Source organism: Pezoporus flaviventris, unplaced genomic scaffold (assembly GCF_033815535.1).
Source record: "Pezoporus flaviventris isolate CSIRO_AGI_PZ_B2104156 unplaced genomic scaffold, CSIRO_AGI_Pfla_v1 ptg000400l, whole genome shotgun sequence".
NCBI lineage: Eukaryota > Metazoa > Chordata > Aves > Psittaciformes > Psittacidae > Pezoporus > Pezoporus flaviventris.
This window is the reverse complement of record NW_026892947.1, coordinates 147,760-165,793: the sequence shown is the minus strand read 5'-3', so window position 1 is coordinate 165,793 and position 18,034 is coordinate 147,760. Positions and strand designations below refer to the sequence as shown.

General features: G+C 64.9%; 3 protein-coding genes across 4 annotated transcripts; 1 reads left to right on the top strand and 2 right to left on the bottom strand.

Moving 5' to 3' along the window:
• Positions 1-235: 235 nt before the first annotated feature.
• On the bottom strand, positions 236-3,360 carry LOC133263659 (cyclin-dependent kinase 2). 2 transcript variants are annotated; one of them, XM_061443515.1, is made up of 7 exons: positions 3,199-3,360; positions 2,565-2,642; positions 2,055-2,175; positions 1,801-1,971; positions 1,627-1,728; positions 471-674; positions 236-384 (listed from the first exon to the last, which is right to left on the bottom strand). In XM_061443515.1, exons 1-7 carry the CDS (start codon positions 3,312-3,314, stop codon positions 280-282), a joined length of 897 nt encoding a protein of 298 aa, XP_061299499.1. In that variant the 5' UTR covers positions 3,315-3,360; the 3' UTR covers positions 236-279. The 2 variants fall into 2 exon arrangements, with proteins under 2 accessions (XP_061299499.1, XP_061299498.1); XM_061443514.1 differs by having other exon boundaries at positions 1,627-1,732; positions 1,802-1,971.
• A 691-nt stretch (positions 3,361-4,051) lies between these two features.
• LOC133263669 (melanocyte protein PMEL-like) lies at positions 4,052-9,853 on the top strand. The gene is given in 12 exon segments (XM_061443529.1): positions 4,052-4,197; positions 4,755-4,871; positions 4,970-5,116; positions 5,576-5,707; positions 5,806-5,967; positions 6,188-6,612; positions 6,614-6,995; positions 7,223-7,396; positions 7,469-7,562; positions 8,377-8,588; positions 8,867-8,957; positions 9,343-9,853. Coding segments are annotated over 12 exon segments (2,175 nt in total). The 5' UTR covers positions 4,052-4,133; the 3' UTR covers positions 9,518-9,853.
• A 4-nt stretch (positions 9,854-9,857) lies between these two features.
• LOC133263673 (diacylglycerol kinase alpha-like) lies at positions 9,858-16,935 on the bottom strand. Its single transcript, XM_061443533.1, is given in 27 exon segments — positions 9,858-10,009; positions 10,102-10,162; positions 10,243-10,363; positions 10,467-10,650; positions 11,516-11,612; positions 11,762-11,807; positions 11,810-11,819; positions 12,321-12,350; positions 12,352-12,429; positions 12,431-12,483; positions 12,559-12,648; positions 12,733-12,818; positions 12,914-12,988; positions 13,072-13,145; positions 13,227-13,301; positions 13,376-13,474; positions 13,545-13,553; positions 13,555-13,665; positions 14,752-14,825; positions 15,237-15,354; positions 15,483-15,602; positions 15,702-15,776; positions 15,851-15,897; positions 15,989-16,217; positions 16,299-16,375; positions 16,483-16,609; positions 16,855-16,935. Coding segments are annotated over 26 exon segments (2,232 nt in total). The 5' UTR covers positions 16,577-16,609; positions 16,855-16,935; the 3' UTR covers positions 9,858-9,910.
• Between the last annotated feature and the right edge of the window lie 1,099 nt (positions 16,936-18,034).

The following is an 18,034-nucleotide window of genomic DNA, read 5'->3' as shown; positions in this document are numbered from 1 at the left end:
GGACACAAACGCAACCCCCAGCCCCGGGGTGAGGAGGAGGAGGACGGGGATGAAGATGCTCCCCCATACCCAATACTGGTTGCAGCTCCCCCCCCATTTTGTAAGTGCCACAAGTCCAGGTTGGGGGGGGCTCCCTTCACATGAAGACCCCCAGAGGGGGGAAGGGGCTCTGGCTGCATCCCAGCAATGCTCCATGGATGGCTCCTATGGCGAGGGGCAGCCCCGTACCCCCCCCCCCCCCCCCCAATTCACCCCATGGTCCCACCCGGCGCGCACCACTCAGAGGCGCAGGTGGGGGACGGTGCGGGTGACATCGCGGAAGAAGGGGTGTCCCAGCGCCGCCTTGGCCGAGATGCGCTTGTTGGGGTCGTAGTGCAGCATTTGCTGGGGGGGGGACAGAGAAAGGGGGGGATTTAAGGGGGGGGTCCCTGTTGTATCCCCCCCCTTCAATGGGGACCCCCCGTACTCACCGCTAAGAGCTTGCGCCCCTCCTCCTCGAGGGGTGGCACCACCTTGGTGAAGTCCTGGCGGGCCCACTTGGGGAAGGTGGGTTTGTAGTCGGGCATGGCCGTGACCCCCGGCCACGCGGCCTCGTCCGGCGTGCCCAGCGTGCGGAAGATGCGGAAGAGCTGGTCGATCTCCGAGTCCCCCGGGAAGAGTGCGCGGCGGGTGATCTGCGCCCAGCGGCACCCAATGGGATCAACCCCGTCCCGCGGGATCCAATGGGATCAGCCCCACCCAACCCCATCCCGTGGGATCCAATGGGATCAGACCACTCCAACCCCATGGGGTCCAATGGGATCAGCCCCACCCAACCCCATCCCGTGGGATCCAATGGGATCAGACCACTCCAACCCCATGGGATCCAATGGGATCAGCCCCCCCCAACCCTGTCCCGTGGGATCCAATGGGATCAGCCCCCCCCAACCCCATCCCGTGGGATCCAATGGGATCAGCCCCCGCAACCCCGTCCTGTGGGATCCTATGGGATCAGCCCCCCCAACCCCGTCCTGTGGGATCCTATGGGATCACCCGTGTGAGTGCTCACACCGGCGCCTCGTGACACCCCCCCCCCCACCCCGTGCTGGGATCGTGGTGCAGGCAGCTGGGGGTCAATGGGGGATGCGGTTGGGACGCGTGATGGGCACCCCCCGGGAGCAGCTCACATGACAGCCATGAAGTGCCTTTGATCCCAGCTCCATTCAGGGACGGGATGGGATGGGATGGGTAGAACTCACCCCATAGATCCCAGGGGCACCCCTTGGACCCCAATGTCACCCACAAAGCCCCTTTGATCCCAGCTCCATCAGGGAGGCACTGGCGTCAACGGGATGGGAAGAAACCAACCCATAGACGCACCCCTTGGACCCCACTGTCACCCACAAAGCCCCTTTGATCCCAGACCCATCAAGGAGCCACTGGTGTAAATGGGATGGGATGGAAAAGACAGAACCCACCCCATGGATGCTGGGGGCACCCCTGGGACCCCAACATCACCCCCAAAGCCCCTCTGATCCCAGCCCCACACCGTGCGGTTCCACTGCAATGGGATGGGCAGAACCCACCCCATGGATGCTGGGGGCACCCAGCGGTGGGGGGCGTGGGGGGGTCCCATCCATCACCCACCATCTCGGCGAAGATGCAGCCCAGGCTCCAGATGTCCACCGCTGTGGAGTAGTACTTGCACCCCAGGAGGATCTCGGGCGCGCGGTACCAGAGGGTCACAACCTGCCGCAAGGGGACACATGATGGGCACCGGGTCCCCGCTGGCACCCCCAGGGCGACCCCCCCAGCGCCTACCTCATGGGTGTAGGTGCGCACGGGCACCCCGAAGGCGCGGGCCAGGCCGAAGTCGGCCAATTTGATGGCACCGTCGGTGTTGATGAGCAGGTTCTGGGGCTTGAGGTCGCGGTGCAGCACGCGGTGAGCGTGGCAGAAGGCCAGGCCCTGCAGCAGCTGGAACAGGTAACTCTATGGGGACGATGGGGGGGTCAATAGGGAGGTGGGGTGACCCCCCCTCGCCCCACATCGTGGTGACCCCCACACACACACACCTTGATGAGGGGCAGCGCGATGCCGCTGAGGGATGAGGAGTCCATGAACTTCTTGAGGTCCTGGTGCAGGAACTCGAAGACCAGGTAGAGCTTGTTCTCCGTGTGGATCACGTCCAGCAGCCTGGAGGCGGGGAATGGAGCAGGCGTGGGGTGCCCCATGGCCATGGGGGGGGCTCACACCCATAGATGTCCCCTCCATAGCCCCATGGGTGTCCCCCCAGCCCCATAGAGATCCCCTCCTTAGCCCTGCGGGTGTTCCCCCCCTGCCCCATGGTTGTCCTCCCACCCTCATGGGTGTCTCCCCCCTATCCCCATGGATGTCCCCCCATCACCATGGATGTCCCAACCCCCCATAGATGTCCTCTTCTCAGCCCCATGGACGCCCTCCCAGACCCATGCTCATCCCCCCCCATCTCCCCGCACCCCCGTGCCCTCCTCACAGCTTCCAACTGCACCCAAGCCAACCCCCATCACCCCCCCATCCCTTATGGGGTGCCCCCCATCGCTCACTTGACGATGTTGGGGTGATTGAGCTCCTTCAACAGTGAGATCTCCCGGATCGCGGTGCTGGGGACCCCCTCGGTCTCCCTGGGACGGGGAGGGGGGGGGCACAAAGCGGCTGAACCCCATCCCCATAGACCCCCCTGGACCCCCCCATCCCCATAGACCCCCCTGGACCCCCCATCCCCATAGACCCCTCATCCCCACAGACCCCCCTGAACCCCCCATCCCCACAGACCCCCTCATCCCCAGAGACCCCCCCATCCCCATAGACCCCCCATCCTCATAGATCCCCTGTCCCCATAGCCACCCCCATCCCCATAGACCCCTTATCCCCACAGACCCCCCTGAACCCCCCATCCCATAGACCCCCCATCCCCATAGCCACCCCCATCCCCACAGCCCCCCATCCCCATAGACCCCCCTCATCCCCATAAACCCCCCCATTCCCATAGACCCCCCATCCCCATAGCCACCCCATCCCCATAGACCCCCCTCATCCCCATAAACCCCCCCATTCCCATAGACCCCCCCACCCCATAGACCCCCATCCCCGTAGACCCCCCCCGTCCCCACAGCCCCCCCATCCCCATAGACCCCCCTCATCCCCATAGACCCCCCCACCCCACAGACCCCCACTCACGTGTCCAACCGGATCTTCTTGAGCGCCACCACCTCCCCCGTCACCTTGTTCCGGGCCTTGTACACGACCCCGTACGTGCCCTCCCCGATCTTCTCCACCTTCTGGAAGTTCTCCATGGGGGGGGCACCTCTGGGGCCCTCTGGGGTCCCTATGGGGTCCTATGGGGCCCTATGGGGCCTACGGGGTCCTCAGACGGGGGGGGGTCCCTATGGAACGATCGCAGCCGCCGCTTCCCCCCCCCCGGCCACGGAACAATGTTTCGGCGGGTCCCGCTCCCGGCCCCGCCCCGCGCGCACGCTTCCCGCCTTCCGCCGGCCGCGCTCCCATTGGCCCGGCTCTCCGTGACGTCAGGGAGGCGCGGGAGAATTGTTAAAGGGGCAATTGAGGTCCCATAGAGGAGCCTTGGTCCTGCGATGGGAACGGGACCCACCAATGGGGGGGGGGGGGTAACGGGTACCGGATGGGGGGTCCGGCATCGCTATGGGGGAAAAAGGGGGGTTGAGGGCTTTAAGGGTCCCACATAAAGGGGGGGAGCACCGGGATCTGAGCCCCCCCAAAGCGGGAATAATGGGGACTGTGGGTGCTGGGGGGTCCCCACTGTGTGTCCAAGCCAGACCCATGGGCATGGGGCCACCATGAGGGTGCTGGGGATGGGGGGGGGAGCACCCCCTATCCCCACCCCATTAGCAGGGGGTGCCTCTGTGTCCCTAAAGCACCCCACGGCCCCCCGAACCCCCCCAGGGCACAGCCGGAGCGTGTGACCGGGGCTGACCACGCGTGCTCGCACGTGTCCCCCACGTAACACAAGGTGGGGGGAGCTCCCTGGGGTGCCCCCCCCTTTTTGGGGTGGGATTTATGCAAACGAGAGCCCCTTCATAACCCCCGGCCCCGCTGCTGAGCCCCGGCGGTGCCCAACGAGGGGGGACGCTAGGACCATGCGGGTGCTCGGGGCGGCCGCGGTGCTGGGGACCCTCCTGGTCCTGGCTGTGGCTCAGAGGAGTAAGTGGGGTTCAATGGGGGGGGTCATTGATGAGGGGGGGTAACAGGACGGAGGGGTGCACCCCCAGCCTGGCAATGCAGCCATCAGGATGGTCCTGGCCGGGGATGGAGCTCACAGCATCCAAGCACCCCGGGGTTGGGAGTGGGAGCAGGATTAGACCCCGCTGATCCTTTTGGGGGCCATGGGGAGGGGGGGGGGGCATTGTGGGGTCCCCGATCCTCTGCAGGACGTGGGGGGAACCTACAGCGCTTTGGGAAGAGGGTTTGGGGGTCCCCATCGCTATTGGGGGGGGGGCACCTCCGTGCTCGCTGTCCCCGTCCATCAATGACTGTGGGGCCAGGGGGGGTTCAGCTCCCCCCAGCCCGCGGCGCCGGCTCAGCTGAGAGTCACATGAAGAGGCTTTGGGCAGCGCTCGGTGCCATGTGATGGGCTTTGCCCCACTCGTGGCCCATCACGAGGTGCAAGGGGGGGGTCCCTGTGGGCAGGAATGGGGGGGTCCCAATGGTGGATGGGGGGGGGGCACAAACGGGGCTGTCCTCACCCCTTGTCCCCGCAGGAGCCGGTGGCCGGAGCCGGCCCTGGAGCGGGCGCCCGGCGCCGTTCCGGAGCTGGGACTCGCTGCGGTACCGGCCCTGGCAGGAGGGAGCCCCGCGGCAGCCGGGCTGCTGGAGAGGTGGGTACCGGGGTACCGGGGTACCGGGGACGGCGACGGAGCCGGGGCTGGGCCCGGTGCTGAGCCTGAGCCCCGCTCCCTGTGCCGGTCCCTGGCAGGCGGCGACGTCGCCTTCGACATCAGCAACGATGCTCCCACCATGGCGGGCGCTGAGGCCACCTTCTCCATCGCCCTGCGCCTGCCCAGCACCCAGGAGCTGCGGCCCGACGGCAGCGTGGTCTGGAGCCAGAACTGCACCGTCAACGGTCGGCACCCAGCAGAGGCCACAGGGCACCCCCAGACACCCCAAAACACCCCTGAAACACCCCCAAAACACCCCCAAACACCCCAAAACCCTCCCAAAACACCCCCAAAACCCACCCCAAACCCTACCAAAACACCCCCGAAACAGCCCCAAAACACCCCAAAATCCTCCTCAAACCCTCCCAAAACACCCCCAAAACCCTCCCCAAACCCTCCAAAAACACCCCAAAACACCCCCAAAACCCTCCCCAAACCCTACCAAAACACCCCGAAGCAGCCCCAAAACACCCCAAAACCATCCCCAAACCCTCCCAAAACACCCCTGAAAAACCCCCAAAACTCCCCCAAACCCTCCTAAACCTTTCCAACCCCCTCCCATCTCCCCTAAACGCACCAAAACCCTCCCAAACCACCCCAAAACCTTCCCAACCCCCCCATAACCCTCCCCTCTGCTCCCGCAGGCACCCGCGTGGCCCGCGGGGACCCGGTGTTCCCGGACCCCCCCGATGAAGCCAACGGCGTCTTCCCCGACGGGCGCCCGTTCCCCGCAGGCGGCAAGCGCGGGAGATTCGTCTACGTGTGGTGGACGTGGGGTGAGACCCCCAACCACCGCCCCCCAGCACCCATTGAGGGGGACCTGAGGCTCAATCCTGACCCCCCCCATCCCATCGCATCCCATCCCATCCCATAGGGCGCTACTGGCAGGTTGTGGATGGAGCCACGTCCCAGCTGACGGTGGGCACGGCCGGAGTGCCCCTGGGCTCCTACACCATGGAGGTCGTTGTCTACCACTACCGTGGCCGCCAGAAGTTCATCCCCATCGGCCGTGCCAGCTCCCAGTTCAGCATCACTGGTGGGTACTGGGAGGGGGACTGGGATGGGACCCCCAATGGGGATGGGGATAGGACCCCCAGTGGGGACGGGAATGGGACCCCCAATGAGGATGAGGATGGGACTCCCAGTGGGGACGGAGATGGGACCCCAGTGGGGATGGGACCCCAATGGGGACAGGAATGGGACCCCAATGGGTGCGGGTGAGCTGATGGTGTCCCCACGTGTGTGTCCCCCCCCAGACCAGGTCCCATTCGCGGTGGACGTGGCGCAGGTCCCCGGTGCCGTGGATGGCGCCGGGCGCTACGTGCGGAACCGCGCCGTGGCCTTCACCGTGCGGCTGCACGACCCCAGCCGCTTCCTGCGCGACGCCGACGTCTCCTACTCCTGGGACTTCGGGGACGGGAGCGGGACCCTCATCTCCCGCAGCGCCACCGTCACCCACACGTACCTGGAGGCCGGCTCCTTCGCCGCCCGCATGGTGCTGCAGGCTGCCATCCCCCTGAGCCCCTGCGGCACCTCCGCGGCGCCCGTCGTGGGCCCCACCACCGGCGCATCACCGACAGCCCCGCTCCCCACCACGCCGGGAGTGCCCAGCACTGGTAAGGGGGCACCAGCCCCCATCCCATCGCCACGGGTACCAGGGGGGTTCTCCCCATCGTCACTCTCTGCCCATAGCACCAGCAGCATCCGGCTCACCCACGGGGGGATCGGCAGCCGTCACCGTGCCCTCGGACACCGCTGTTACCGTGCCTTTGGATCCAACCATCACTGGTGTCTTGGACCCTGTTGTCACTGATGCCGCGGATGCTGCTGCCACTGATGCCTTGGACCCCGTCATCACTGATGCCTTGGACCCCGCTGTCACCGATGCCTTGGATGCTGCTGTCACTGAGCCCGTCCTCGTGGCACTCAGCACCCCAGCAGCTGCTGCCGCGGGTACCGGTCCCGCTGCCACTGTGGTCCCCGTGCTCCCCACCTCGGTGGCCCCGGCTGGGGATGCTCTGGGCACTGCAGCTGCTGTAGACACAGAGGGAATGGTGGCTACAGGTGGGTATTGGGGGGTCCTGGTGGGGTCCCAGCTCCTTCTGCCTCTTCCTTACCATTGGCTTCTCCTGCAGGCGCAGCCATGGCTGTATCCGTGGCTGTAGCCACAGTTGGAGCCACGGATGGAGCCACGGATGGAGCCACAGTTGGAGCCACGGATGGGGCCACAGCCGTGTCCATGGCTGAGGCCACGGATGCAGCCACAGATGCAGCCGTGGTTGGAGCCACAGACGCAGCCACGGATACAGCCACAGATGCAGCCGTGGTTGGAGCCACAGCTGGAGCCACGGGTGCAGCCACGGCAGAGCCGCTGGTGCTGGTGAAGCGCCAGGCACCGGCCGCCGAAGCCACCGGCTGCATCCTGTACCGCTACGGCACCTTCTCCACGCAGCTCGACATCGTCCGTGAGTGCGGGACCGGGGGGGCCGGTGGGGAGGGGGGGATCCGCGCCCGCCCTGACCCCGCACCCATTGCAGAGGGCATCGAGAGCGTCTCCATCGTGCAGGTGGTGCCGGTGGCGGCAGAGGGCAGCGAGAGCAGCGTGGAGCTGACGGTGACGTGCGAGGGGAGGTGAGGGCCGGCGGGGACGCGACGGGACGGGATGGGCACGGGGACGGGAGCGGGGACCCCGGCGGGGACAGGAACAGGGACGGGAGCGGGGACCCCGCGGGGATGGGAGCGGGGACGGGAATGGGGACGGGACGGGACGGGAGCGGGGGTCCGGCGCTGTTGGAACTGGGATGGGGATGGGAGCGGGGTCCCGGCGGGGACAGCAACGGAGATGGGAGAGGGTGCCCGGAGGGGATGGGAACGGGAATGGGAGCGGGGAACCAGACGGGGATAGGGATGGGAGCGGGGTCCTGGACGGGAACGGGGATGGGAGCGGGGAACCCGACGGGGACAGAGATGGGAGCGGGGTCCTGGACGGGAACGGGGATGGGAGCGGGGAACCCGACGGGGATAGAGATGGGAGCGGGGTCCTGGACGGGAACGGGGATGGGAGCGGGGAACCCGACGGGGACAGAGATGGGAGCGGGGTCCTCACGGGAACGGGGATGGGAGCGGGGAACCCGGCGGGGACAGAGATGGGAGCGGGGTCCTCACGGGAACGGGGATGGGAGCGGGGAACCCGACGGGGATAGGGATGGGAGCGGGGTCCTGGACGGGAACGGGGATGGGAGCGGGGAACCCGACGGGGACAGAGATGGGAGCGGGGTCCTCACGGGAACGGGGATGGGAGCGGGGAACCCGATGGGGATAGGGATGGGAGCGGGGTCCTCACGGGAACGGGGATGGGAGCGGGGAACCCGATGGGGATGGGAGCGGGGTCCCGGTGTGGACGGGGACGGAGCGGGGCCCGGCAGGGGCTGACCCCCGCCCGCAGCCGCCCCGAGCAGGTCTGCACCGTGGTGGCGGACGCCGAGTGCCGGGAGGCGGCGGCGGCTCAGACGTGCTCGGCCGTGGAGCCGGGCCCCGGGTGCCAGCTCCTCCTGCGCCAGGACTTCAACGGCTCCGGGCTCTTCTGCCTCAACGTGTCCCTGGCGGCCGGCGGCAGCCTCGCCGTGGCCAGCACCCGGCTCAGCGTCGGAGGTGGAGGTGGGATGGGAGGGGGGGAATCCATTGGGATTGGAAGGGGAGGCGGTGGGATGGGGGGGGGGGCAGAATCTGGTGGGACTGGGGGGGTTCTGGTTGTAAAGGGGGAGGAAAGGGGGGATCCGGTGGGATGGGGATGGGAATCTGGTGGGATGGGAGGGCGGAATCCAGTGGGATTGGAAGGGGATGCGGTGGGATTGGGATCTGGGGGGATGGGGGGGATCCACTGGGTTCAGGGGGGATCCAATGGGACGGGGGTGCTGAGGTGCCTCTCTCCACAGGCACTGCCCCGGCTGCCGGCGCGACTACGCTCATCGTTGTGGGGCTGGTGCTCATCGGGGCTGCCCTGGGCACCGCAGCCTGCGCCTACCAGTGAGCATGGGGGGGACACCATGGGGGGGACACCATGGGGGACATCGCCGCATGGGGGGCACTCTAATGGTGGGGGGCCCTCCATGGGGGAGGGACTCTGGAATGGGGGCACCACGGCATGTGGGGGGCACCATGGACACACACACACATGGTGGGTGACAGAGAGTGTGGGAGGACATGGGGGTAGGGGGACACATGGCATGGGGGGGCACCATGGCAGGGGCAGGTGGCAAGGGGGGGACATGGAGCATGGGGTGGAGACCATGGCATGGGGGGGGTCGCTGTGACATGGGGGGGGTCGCTGTGACATGGGGGGGGTCGCTGTGACATGGGGGGGGTCGCTGTGACCACGGCACCAGGGGAACACCAGGACCCTTCCCTGCAGGCGCGTTCAGTACCACCCACTGCCGCCCGCGGCCCCCCCGGCCCCCCGGCCCCGGGGCTGGCTCCCCCCAAGCTCTGCCCTGCGCCTGCTCCTGCGCCGGGCGCTGGGAGGGGGGGACCTGGGAGGGGCCCCCAGCAGCGAGAGCAGCCCCTTGCTCCATGGGAACCCTGCCTAGAGCCCCCCCACCCCGACCTGGGGGGGGGTGGGGGGCACGGTGGTGGCGATGGGGGGGGTACGGTGGCCCCAGTCTCGCTGCCATCACCATTAAAGGCTCAGCTCAGCCGGTGCCTCTGCCTGGTTTTGGGTCTGGGGGGGCCCCATTGGCACAACCGGTGCCCATCACCATCAGCTTTATTACTGCGAAAGGCACCGAAATGGGGGGGTAATAAATGGGGGGGGGGTAATAAGTTGGGGGGCATAATAAATAGGGGGGTCCCAGCCACCGCACATACATGGGGGGCCTGGCAAAGCCCCCCAGCACCCTCATATGGCATCCGCAGGCTCTGGGTGTGTGGGGACACACATGGATTGGGAGGGGGTTGGTCCTTGACACCCCCCCCCGGCTCCCTCAAGCCTCTGGGGTCCCCTTCTTGATGCCAAAGAAGCCGGAGGAGCGGGATGGGGGGGCCATGAGCATCAGCGCCTGGTTCTTGTGGGTGATCTTGATCTGCAAGGCAAAGACTGGGGGAGTCCGGGGGGGGCACCCCACACCCCCCCCATACACACACACGGCGGGGGGCGGGGGTTTGGTCCACGTACGGTGCAGGGCGGCTGCATCCAGGGCTCTCCATCAATCTGCATGGGCAGCGCCTTCGATGTCCTGTGGAGAGCCCCCAGCATCCATCACCCCCCACCCCTCGGAGGTCCCCATCGGGCCCCCCCCTCCCCGGCCCCACTGACCGCAGGGTGAGCTCGGAGCACGTCGCCAGCCGCTTCCCAGCGCTCTTGAGCCCCGCGTAGATCTGCCCCATGTCCAGGACCCCGTCCAGCCCCACCACCTCCAGCCGCCGGTCGCTCAGGTCTAAAGCGGGGGGGGGAACCCCAAAACCAGAGCGAAATAGGCAGGGAGGGGGGGGAGCAACGGTGAGGGGGGGCAGGAAGGGTAAAGGGGGACCCCCACGTACCCTGCACGCAGGTCTTGAGGGTCTCGGTGTCGGTGATGGCCGGGGGGGGCGCGGTGCCTGTCGCGGGTCCCCCCGCTCCCCGCTTGGTCTCGCCCCAGAGGTTGGAGCCGCCGTGGGTGCTGGGGATGTTGAGCACCGCCAGCCCCTCCAGCGCCGCGCTCAGCTCCAGCGGGGTCCCGCAGCACTGGGGGGGGGATAGGGACGGGAATGGGGGGAGCAGCGCAATCCCGGGGAAACGGGGGGGGAACACCCCAAAAACACCCGAAAACACCGCAAAACCACTCAAAACCAGCCCAGAACACCCCAAAACAGCCCTAAAACCACCCCAAACCCGCTCAAAACCACACCACAAACCCAACCCCAGAAACATCCCCAAACAGCTGAAAACACCCCAAAACCACTCAAAACCAGCCCCAGAACACCCCAAAACAGCCCTAAAACAGCCCTAAAACCACCCCAAACCCACTCAAAACCACACCACAAACCCAACCCCAGAAACATCCCCAAACAGCTGAAAACACCCCAAAACCACTCAAAACCAGCCCAGAACACCCCAAAACAGCCCTAAAACCACCCCAAACCCTCTCAAAACCACACCACAAACCCAACCCCAGAAACATCCCCAAACAGCTGAAAACACCCCAAAAACACTCAAAACCAGCCCCAGAACACCCCAAAACAGCCCTAAAACAGCCCTAAACCCACCCAAAATCCTCCCAAAACCACACCCCAAACCCAACCCCAGAAACATCCCCGAACAGCCGAAAACACCCCAAAACCTCTCAAATCCAGCCCCAAACCCTCCCAAAACAGTCCTAAACCAGCCCTAAACCCATCCCCAAACCTCGCAAAACAGCTCTAAAACATCCCCCAAACCTCCCCAAACCACCCTCAAACGCACCCCAAAACCGCCCCAAACCCACCCCCAAACACACCCTAAGCCACCCAAACCTGCCCCAGAACCATTCCAAAACCACCAGCACAACCCTTCCAAAACACCTCAGAACCACCCCAAAAACCACCCCTAAACCCCCCCAAACCCCCCTCACCTCCACGCTCACGCACTCCTTGAGCCTCTTGCAGCTGGCGAAGATGGACTCGGAGGTGGCGAATTCCAGGTACCAGAGTTTGTTCTTCATCCTGGGGGGCACGGGATGGGGGGGCAGGGATGGCATATGGGGGGAGGCAGGGAATGGGATGGGGGGGCAGGAATGGGATGGGGGGCAGGAATAGGATGGGGGAGGGAGGAATTGGATGGGGGGCCACAGGGTGGTCCCATCCCCTGTACCTGCTGTTGAAACTTCTCCGGGTGCCTCTCCCGCATGACATGGAAGCGATGGCGATGGAGGCGTCCTGGGGGGGACGAGGGGGTGAAGGATGTTCTAGGGGTGCTTTTGGGGTGTTTTGGGATGTTTTCGAGGTGTTTTTTTTGTGTTTTCAAGGTGTTTTTGTGGTTTTTTTTGGTGGTTTAGGGGTGTTTTTTAGGGTGGTTTTGGGGGTACTTTAGGGATGTTTTGGGTGTTTTTTTGTGTTTTAGGGGTGTTTTCAGGGTGTTTTGGGGGTCATTTTAGGGATGATTTAGGGTGTTTTGAGGAGTGTTTTGGGGTATTTTTAGGGTGTTTTAGGGCTGTTTTGGGGCTGTTTTGCGGTGTTTTGGGGCTGTTTTGCGGTGTTTTGGGGCTGTTTTGTGGTGTTTTTGGGGCTGTTTTGCGGTGTTTTGGGGCTGTTTTGCGGTGTTTTGGGGCTGTTTTGCGGTGTTTTGGGGCTGTTTTGCGGTGTTTTGGGGCTGTTCTGCGGTGTTTTGGGGCTGTTTTGCGGTGTTTTGGGGCTGTTTCCCCCCCCGTCCCCACGCACCACCCCGACGGAGAAGTAGTTGTTGATGATCCTCGTAGGGCACCGGGTCCCCCTCGGCCGCCGCGTCCTGGGGCAGGACCTGCACCCGCCACCGGTCCATGGGCACGGCGGCTGCCGCCCTCCAGCTCCCGCAGGATCCGCACCAGGTCCTCCCCCGAGTACCCTGCACATGGGGGGGGCACCGGGATGGATGGGGGGGGCCTTGGCCCTCCCCTTACACCCCCTTTACCCCACTCACCCCCTCCCCAGCGCAGGCATCGGGCCAGGTCGTTGCCGGTGCCCAGGGGCAGGACGGCCACCGGGGGGCGATGGGGCAGGTTGGCTTTGTCTGCAATAGAACGGGGGTCACTGGGGGGTTGGGGGGGGGGGGGGATAATGGGGGGGGGGGGTCCGGAGGGGGGTCAGCACCCACCGATGGCATCCAGGACCCAGCCCACGGTGCCGTCGCCTCCGCACACCAGGATGCGGCAGTCGGGAACGTCCCGGAAGAAGGTGAGGCTGGGATGGGGAAAGGGGGGTCAGGGACGGATTTGGGGTTAAGGATGGGGGGGTCAGGACAATGGGGGGGGGGGTCGGGATGCGATAGGGCTCACCCGGGGCCGGGCCCCCCCTGCAGCAGGTTATAAACCTGCCGGGGGTTGAGCAGATACTGGAGCTTGCGCAGGACCCTGGGGGCAGAATGGAGTTATTGGGGGGGGGGAAATGCCCCATAACCCCCCCAAAAACCACCCTCCCCAAACCCCTCCCTTACCTCTCCCCCTGCTTCCCCCCACTCTTGGGGTTGACAAAGACGAGCAGCGGGTGGGTGCCGGGCACGGGGCTGACCTGCAGGAAGAGGGGGTTGTAACGGGGGGGGACACACATGGGGGAGGGATATGTGGGGACATGGGGGGGGTCCCCTCTCACCCGCAGCGGCTGCCCCTCGGTGGTGCTGAAGCCCTGCGGGGTCCCCTCGCCTGTTGTCCCGCTGTCCTGGCGCTCCTGGGGACACCCGTGTGAGGGGGGGCACTAGGACGCAACCTGTCCCCCCCCCCCCCACTTCGAGCCCCACTGACCAGCAGCACGGGGCAGATGGCGGCGGGGGGCAGGACGTGGTCCCGCAGGACCCCGCAGTCGCAGGTGGGGGGCACGAGGGGCTGGCATTCCTCATGGATCTGGGGGGCAGAGCGGGATGAGGTGGGGGGGGCACAGCGGGGGTGTCCCCCCCCCCCCGGTGTCACCCACCTTGGTGTGGGCACCACACGCAGCGCAGCCCCGTCAGGCTCTGGAAGCTCTTGATCCTCTTCTGGCATTGGCTGCACTTGGAGGCATCGCAGCCGCCCGGTACCCAGACGTGGGCCTGGACCTGGGCATGGCCCCCCCCCGTCACCCCATGGTACCCCCCGGCACGCATCAGCACCCTGTGTCACCCCTGTGATGGGGGGTTCGGGGGCTCGGCCGCTGCACTGCCTCTGGGGTGGGGTGTGTGGACAGAAGGACAAAGGTACAGATGGACACACTGCTTGACATGGGAACAGATGGACAAAAGGATGATGGATGGATGGATGATGGATGGATGGATGGATGGATGGATGGATGGATGGATGGATGGATGAAGGATGGATGGATGATGGATGGATGGATGGATGGATGGATGGATGATGGATGGATGGATGGATGGATGGATGGATGGATGGATGGATGGATGATGGATGGATGGATGGATGGATGGATGGATGGATGGATGGATGAAGGATGGATGGATGATGGATGGATGGATGGATGGATGGATGGATGATGGATGGATGGATGGATGGATGGATGGATGGATGGATGGATGATGGATGGATGGATGGATGGATGGATGGATGGATGGATGATGGATGGATGGATGGATGGATGGATGGATGGATGGATGATGGATGGATGGATGGATGGATGGATGGATGGATGAAGGATGGATGGATGGATGGATGAAGGATGGATGGATGGATGGATGGATGGATGGATGGATGGATAGATGATGGATGGATGGATGGATGGATGATGGATGGATGAAGGATGGATGGATGATGGATGGATGGATGGATGGATGGATGGATGATGGATGGATGGACGGATGGGTGGATGGATGGATGAAGGATGGATGGATGGATGGATGGATGGATGGATGGATGGGTGGATGGATGGATGAAGGATGGATGGATGGATGGATGGATGGATGGATGGATGAAGGATGGATGGATGATGGATGGATGGATGGATGGATGGACGGATGGATGGATGGATGGATGAAGGATGGATGGATGGATGAAGGATGGATGGATGGATGGATGGATGGATGGATGGATGGGTGGATGGCCAACAGCCACATGGACAAGCCAACAGGTGGACGAACAGGTGGACACACAGACGGACACTTGGACACACAGATGAGGCCTCGGACACTCACCCCGGCCTCCTTGCGGGACTTGGCGTAGGTGCTGATGCAACGGGAGCAGCGCTCGTGCACCGTGAACCGGCACACTGGGAATGGGGATGGGGATTGGGGGGGGATCAGCCCCCACAACTGGAGCCTCTGCAACAGCTGGAGCCGGAGCCTCCCCTGCCCTGCTCCCAACACCACATCCCTGTCCCATCCCCACTTCATCCTCCCAGCTCCTGTCTCCATCCCACTGCCATCCCCATCCCACTTCTGTCCCCATCCCCACTGCATTGTCCTGATCCTTGTCCCATCCCCATCCCATCATTATCCCTGTCCTTGTCTGATAACCACCCCAGTCCCCACCACATCCCCATCCCCATCCCAGTCCAACCATCATCTTGGTCCCCACCACATTCCCATCTCCATCCCATTGCCATCCTTGTCTTAGTCTGACTATCACCCCTCTTCCATCCCCATCCCACCGCCCCATTCCCAGCCCATTCCCGGCTCACGGCAGCAGCGCAGCCCCTGCCCGCGCAGCCCCCGCAGCAGCCCCGCGCACACGTTGCAGTACTCGGGGCGCGTGAAGTGCTTCAGGCGCCACAGGTGCTGCCCCTCGTCCTTCAGGTGCTGGGGGGGACACATGGGGAGCTTTGGGGGGGGGGGAGGCACCCCCAACCACCCCCACTCAGCCCTCCCCATTCCCCCCACTTCCCACCCTGCTCCTCCTCCCCTTTATCCCCCCCCATCCCGCTCACCCTGTCCAGCCCCAGCAGCACCAGCAGCGGGATGTTGGTGACCCCCCCCCGCAGCCACTCGCTCAGTGACACGGTCCCGCTGCCATCGTAGTCGATCTCCCGCATCATCTCCTGCAGGATCTGAAGGGGGGATCACGCAGAGGTTTTGGGGTGTCCATGGTGGGGGGAGCACTCCCCAACACCCCCGTGTGTGTGTGACCCCCCCCAGGTCCCACTCACCGGCTCCAGCTCCGTCACATCCCAATCCAGGTACTGGGCCACCCGCATCATCTGCGTGATGATCCGCTCCACCTCCTGGTACCAGAATCCGTTGGGGGGGGGGGTCCCAGCACCCCAAACCTCTTTACCCCCCCCCCCGCAGCACTCACCGAGCTGTCCAAGAGCCCATTATCCTTGTCATAGAGCTTGAAGGTGACTGTGGGGGGACAACGAAGTGAGACCCCACCCCCCAAGCAGGACCCTGGGGACCCCCCCCAAGCAGGACCCTGGGGACCCCCCCCACTCACACTCCAGCTTGTCCTCAGGGCGCCCCCCCTCCAGCAGCGAGAAGTAGCAGGAGACATCGCTGATGGAGACCAGGCTGCTGCCTGCGGGGACCCCCCTCCCGGCCTGCGGGGCCCCCCCCGGCCCCCCCCCGCTCTGGAAGGAGGCGAAGAGGCTCCTGCAGAGCGGCTCCGGAGGGTCCAGCTCCAGGTACGAGCGCAGGAAGAGCCGGAACCCGGCGAGATCCAGACACTGGGAGGGGGGGAGCAGAGGCGGGTTGGGGGGGTCCCGGATGCAGCTCGTGCATATGGACCCCCCCCCCCCGAGCCTCACCTCGCCCCCTTGGTGCTGCTCCAGGGCTCCGGTGCCATAGAACTGCTGCAGCACGTCCTGCACCCTCCTGCTGCTGTCTGATGGGGGGGCCATGTGCGTGCACACGCGTGTGGAGCCAGCTCAGCCCACTCACACGCGTGTACACACATGTTCATGCCCCCCCCCCCCCCCCCCCATCACTCACAGTCCATGTACTTCTGGAGCTGGGCGAACTCCTGGGGGCTGAGGGTCGCCCATTCCCGTGTCTCCTCCATGGCTGCACACGCGTGTTCTTGCATGTTCTTGCGTGTTCTTGTGTGTTCTCCTGTGTTCTATGGGGGGGGCAAGCGGGAAAAGGGGGGTGTTGGGGGCCTTCTTCCCTTTTCCACCCCCCAACCCCTTCCCACCCCCGTCCCCCATCACGTCTACATGCCACCGTCATGCAAACATGCCAACGACACGCGTGAACTTTGAACCCCGAAGGGACGGGATGGCAGCGCTTGAGGGGGGTCCCCAAACCCAATCCCCCCCCCCCCATCCCTGTGCCCCCCCCCCCGGCCCCACGCTCGGTCCGTACCAGCCGTTGGTTCCGGGACGTCCCCGTGAGTGACGTCACGGCCCGACGGGGCGGCACCGGGCGGGGGGGGGAAGACGGAAACGGGGGTGCCGGGGGGGGGGAATTCCCCATTCTACCAACGTGGGGGGGGGTCCCTGAGCACCCCCCCTTTTCACACTCACCCCCCCTTGCACACTCACTCTTGCACTCGTGCCCCCCTCCCCCCCCACCCTTCCGTGTTTCCCCCCCCCGGAAATCCCCGGTGCCGCCTTAGTTCATGACGTGGGACCTCATCTCATGGGGGGTTTCCTTGTGTGTGGGGAGTCCCCGTGACGTGTGTGTGTCCGTCCCGGCACCAGGTCTCTACCCCGGCTTTTGAGCCTTCGGAGCAGGGCCTGGATGCTCCCTGTTAGAGGGCTCTGAAGGGCTCCGCGGAGACCTTAGGGCAGCTCCAGCGCCTAAAGGGGTGACAGGAAACCTGGAGAGGGGCTTTGGAGAAGGGGTGGAGGCGCAGGCCAAGGGGAACGGCTTCAACCTGCCCCACGGGAGGTGGAATATGGGGAGGAAGAATCCGCCCAGCCCAGCCCGTTCCGGGATCCCACGTCCTGCAGTCGGGCGCTAGGACCCAGCGGTGCCGGGGGCCAGCGCCGAGCCCAAGCGGGGTCGGACCTGATTGAAGCCCGCGGTGCGTCCCCAGGCTGGTGCGTGCGGGAAGGTCGGACCTGATTGAAACCCCCGCATTGACTCCACCGCGCCCGGCCCCGTCCTGCAGGAAACCCACCCAAAATGCCCCAAACCTGCTCCAATGACCCAAATCCAGCTCAAATTGCCCCAAAACCCACCCGAAAGCTGGCTCTCAGAGTGCAAACGTCCGGCCCATGCTCCCACAGCACAGCGAGCTCCGCAACGGTGCCAGCCCCACTGCAATCTGCCCTCTGTTTGCCACCTAAAAGCTCGTCTTCTTCCTGCTCCTCCGTTAAACGCTCTCTTGCTGTCCTTAGTTATCTTTCAGCCCTTTGATGGCAATCATAGAACAGAGATAAAACAATTCATTAACTCGGTTATCTCGACATACAAGATACGGCTTGGTCTTCCCAACTGCGTGAGCTGCGCTAAATGCATTCTGTGTAACTTGGGCAGCTTTGCTGTGTCACTCGTTGCAGTGTAGATTAGCCACTAGCACTTAATTGCATTTAATAGC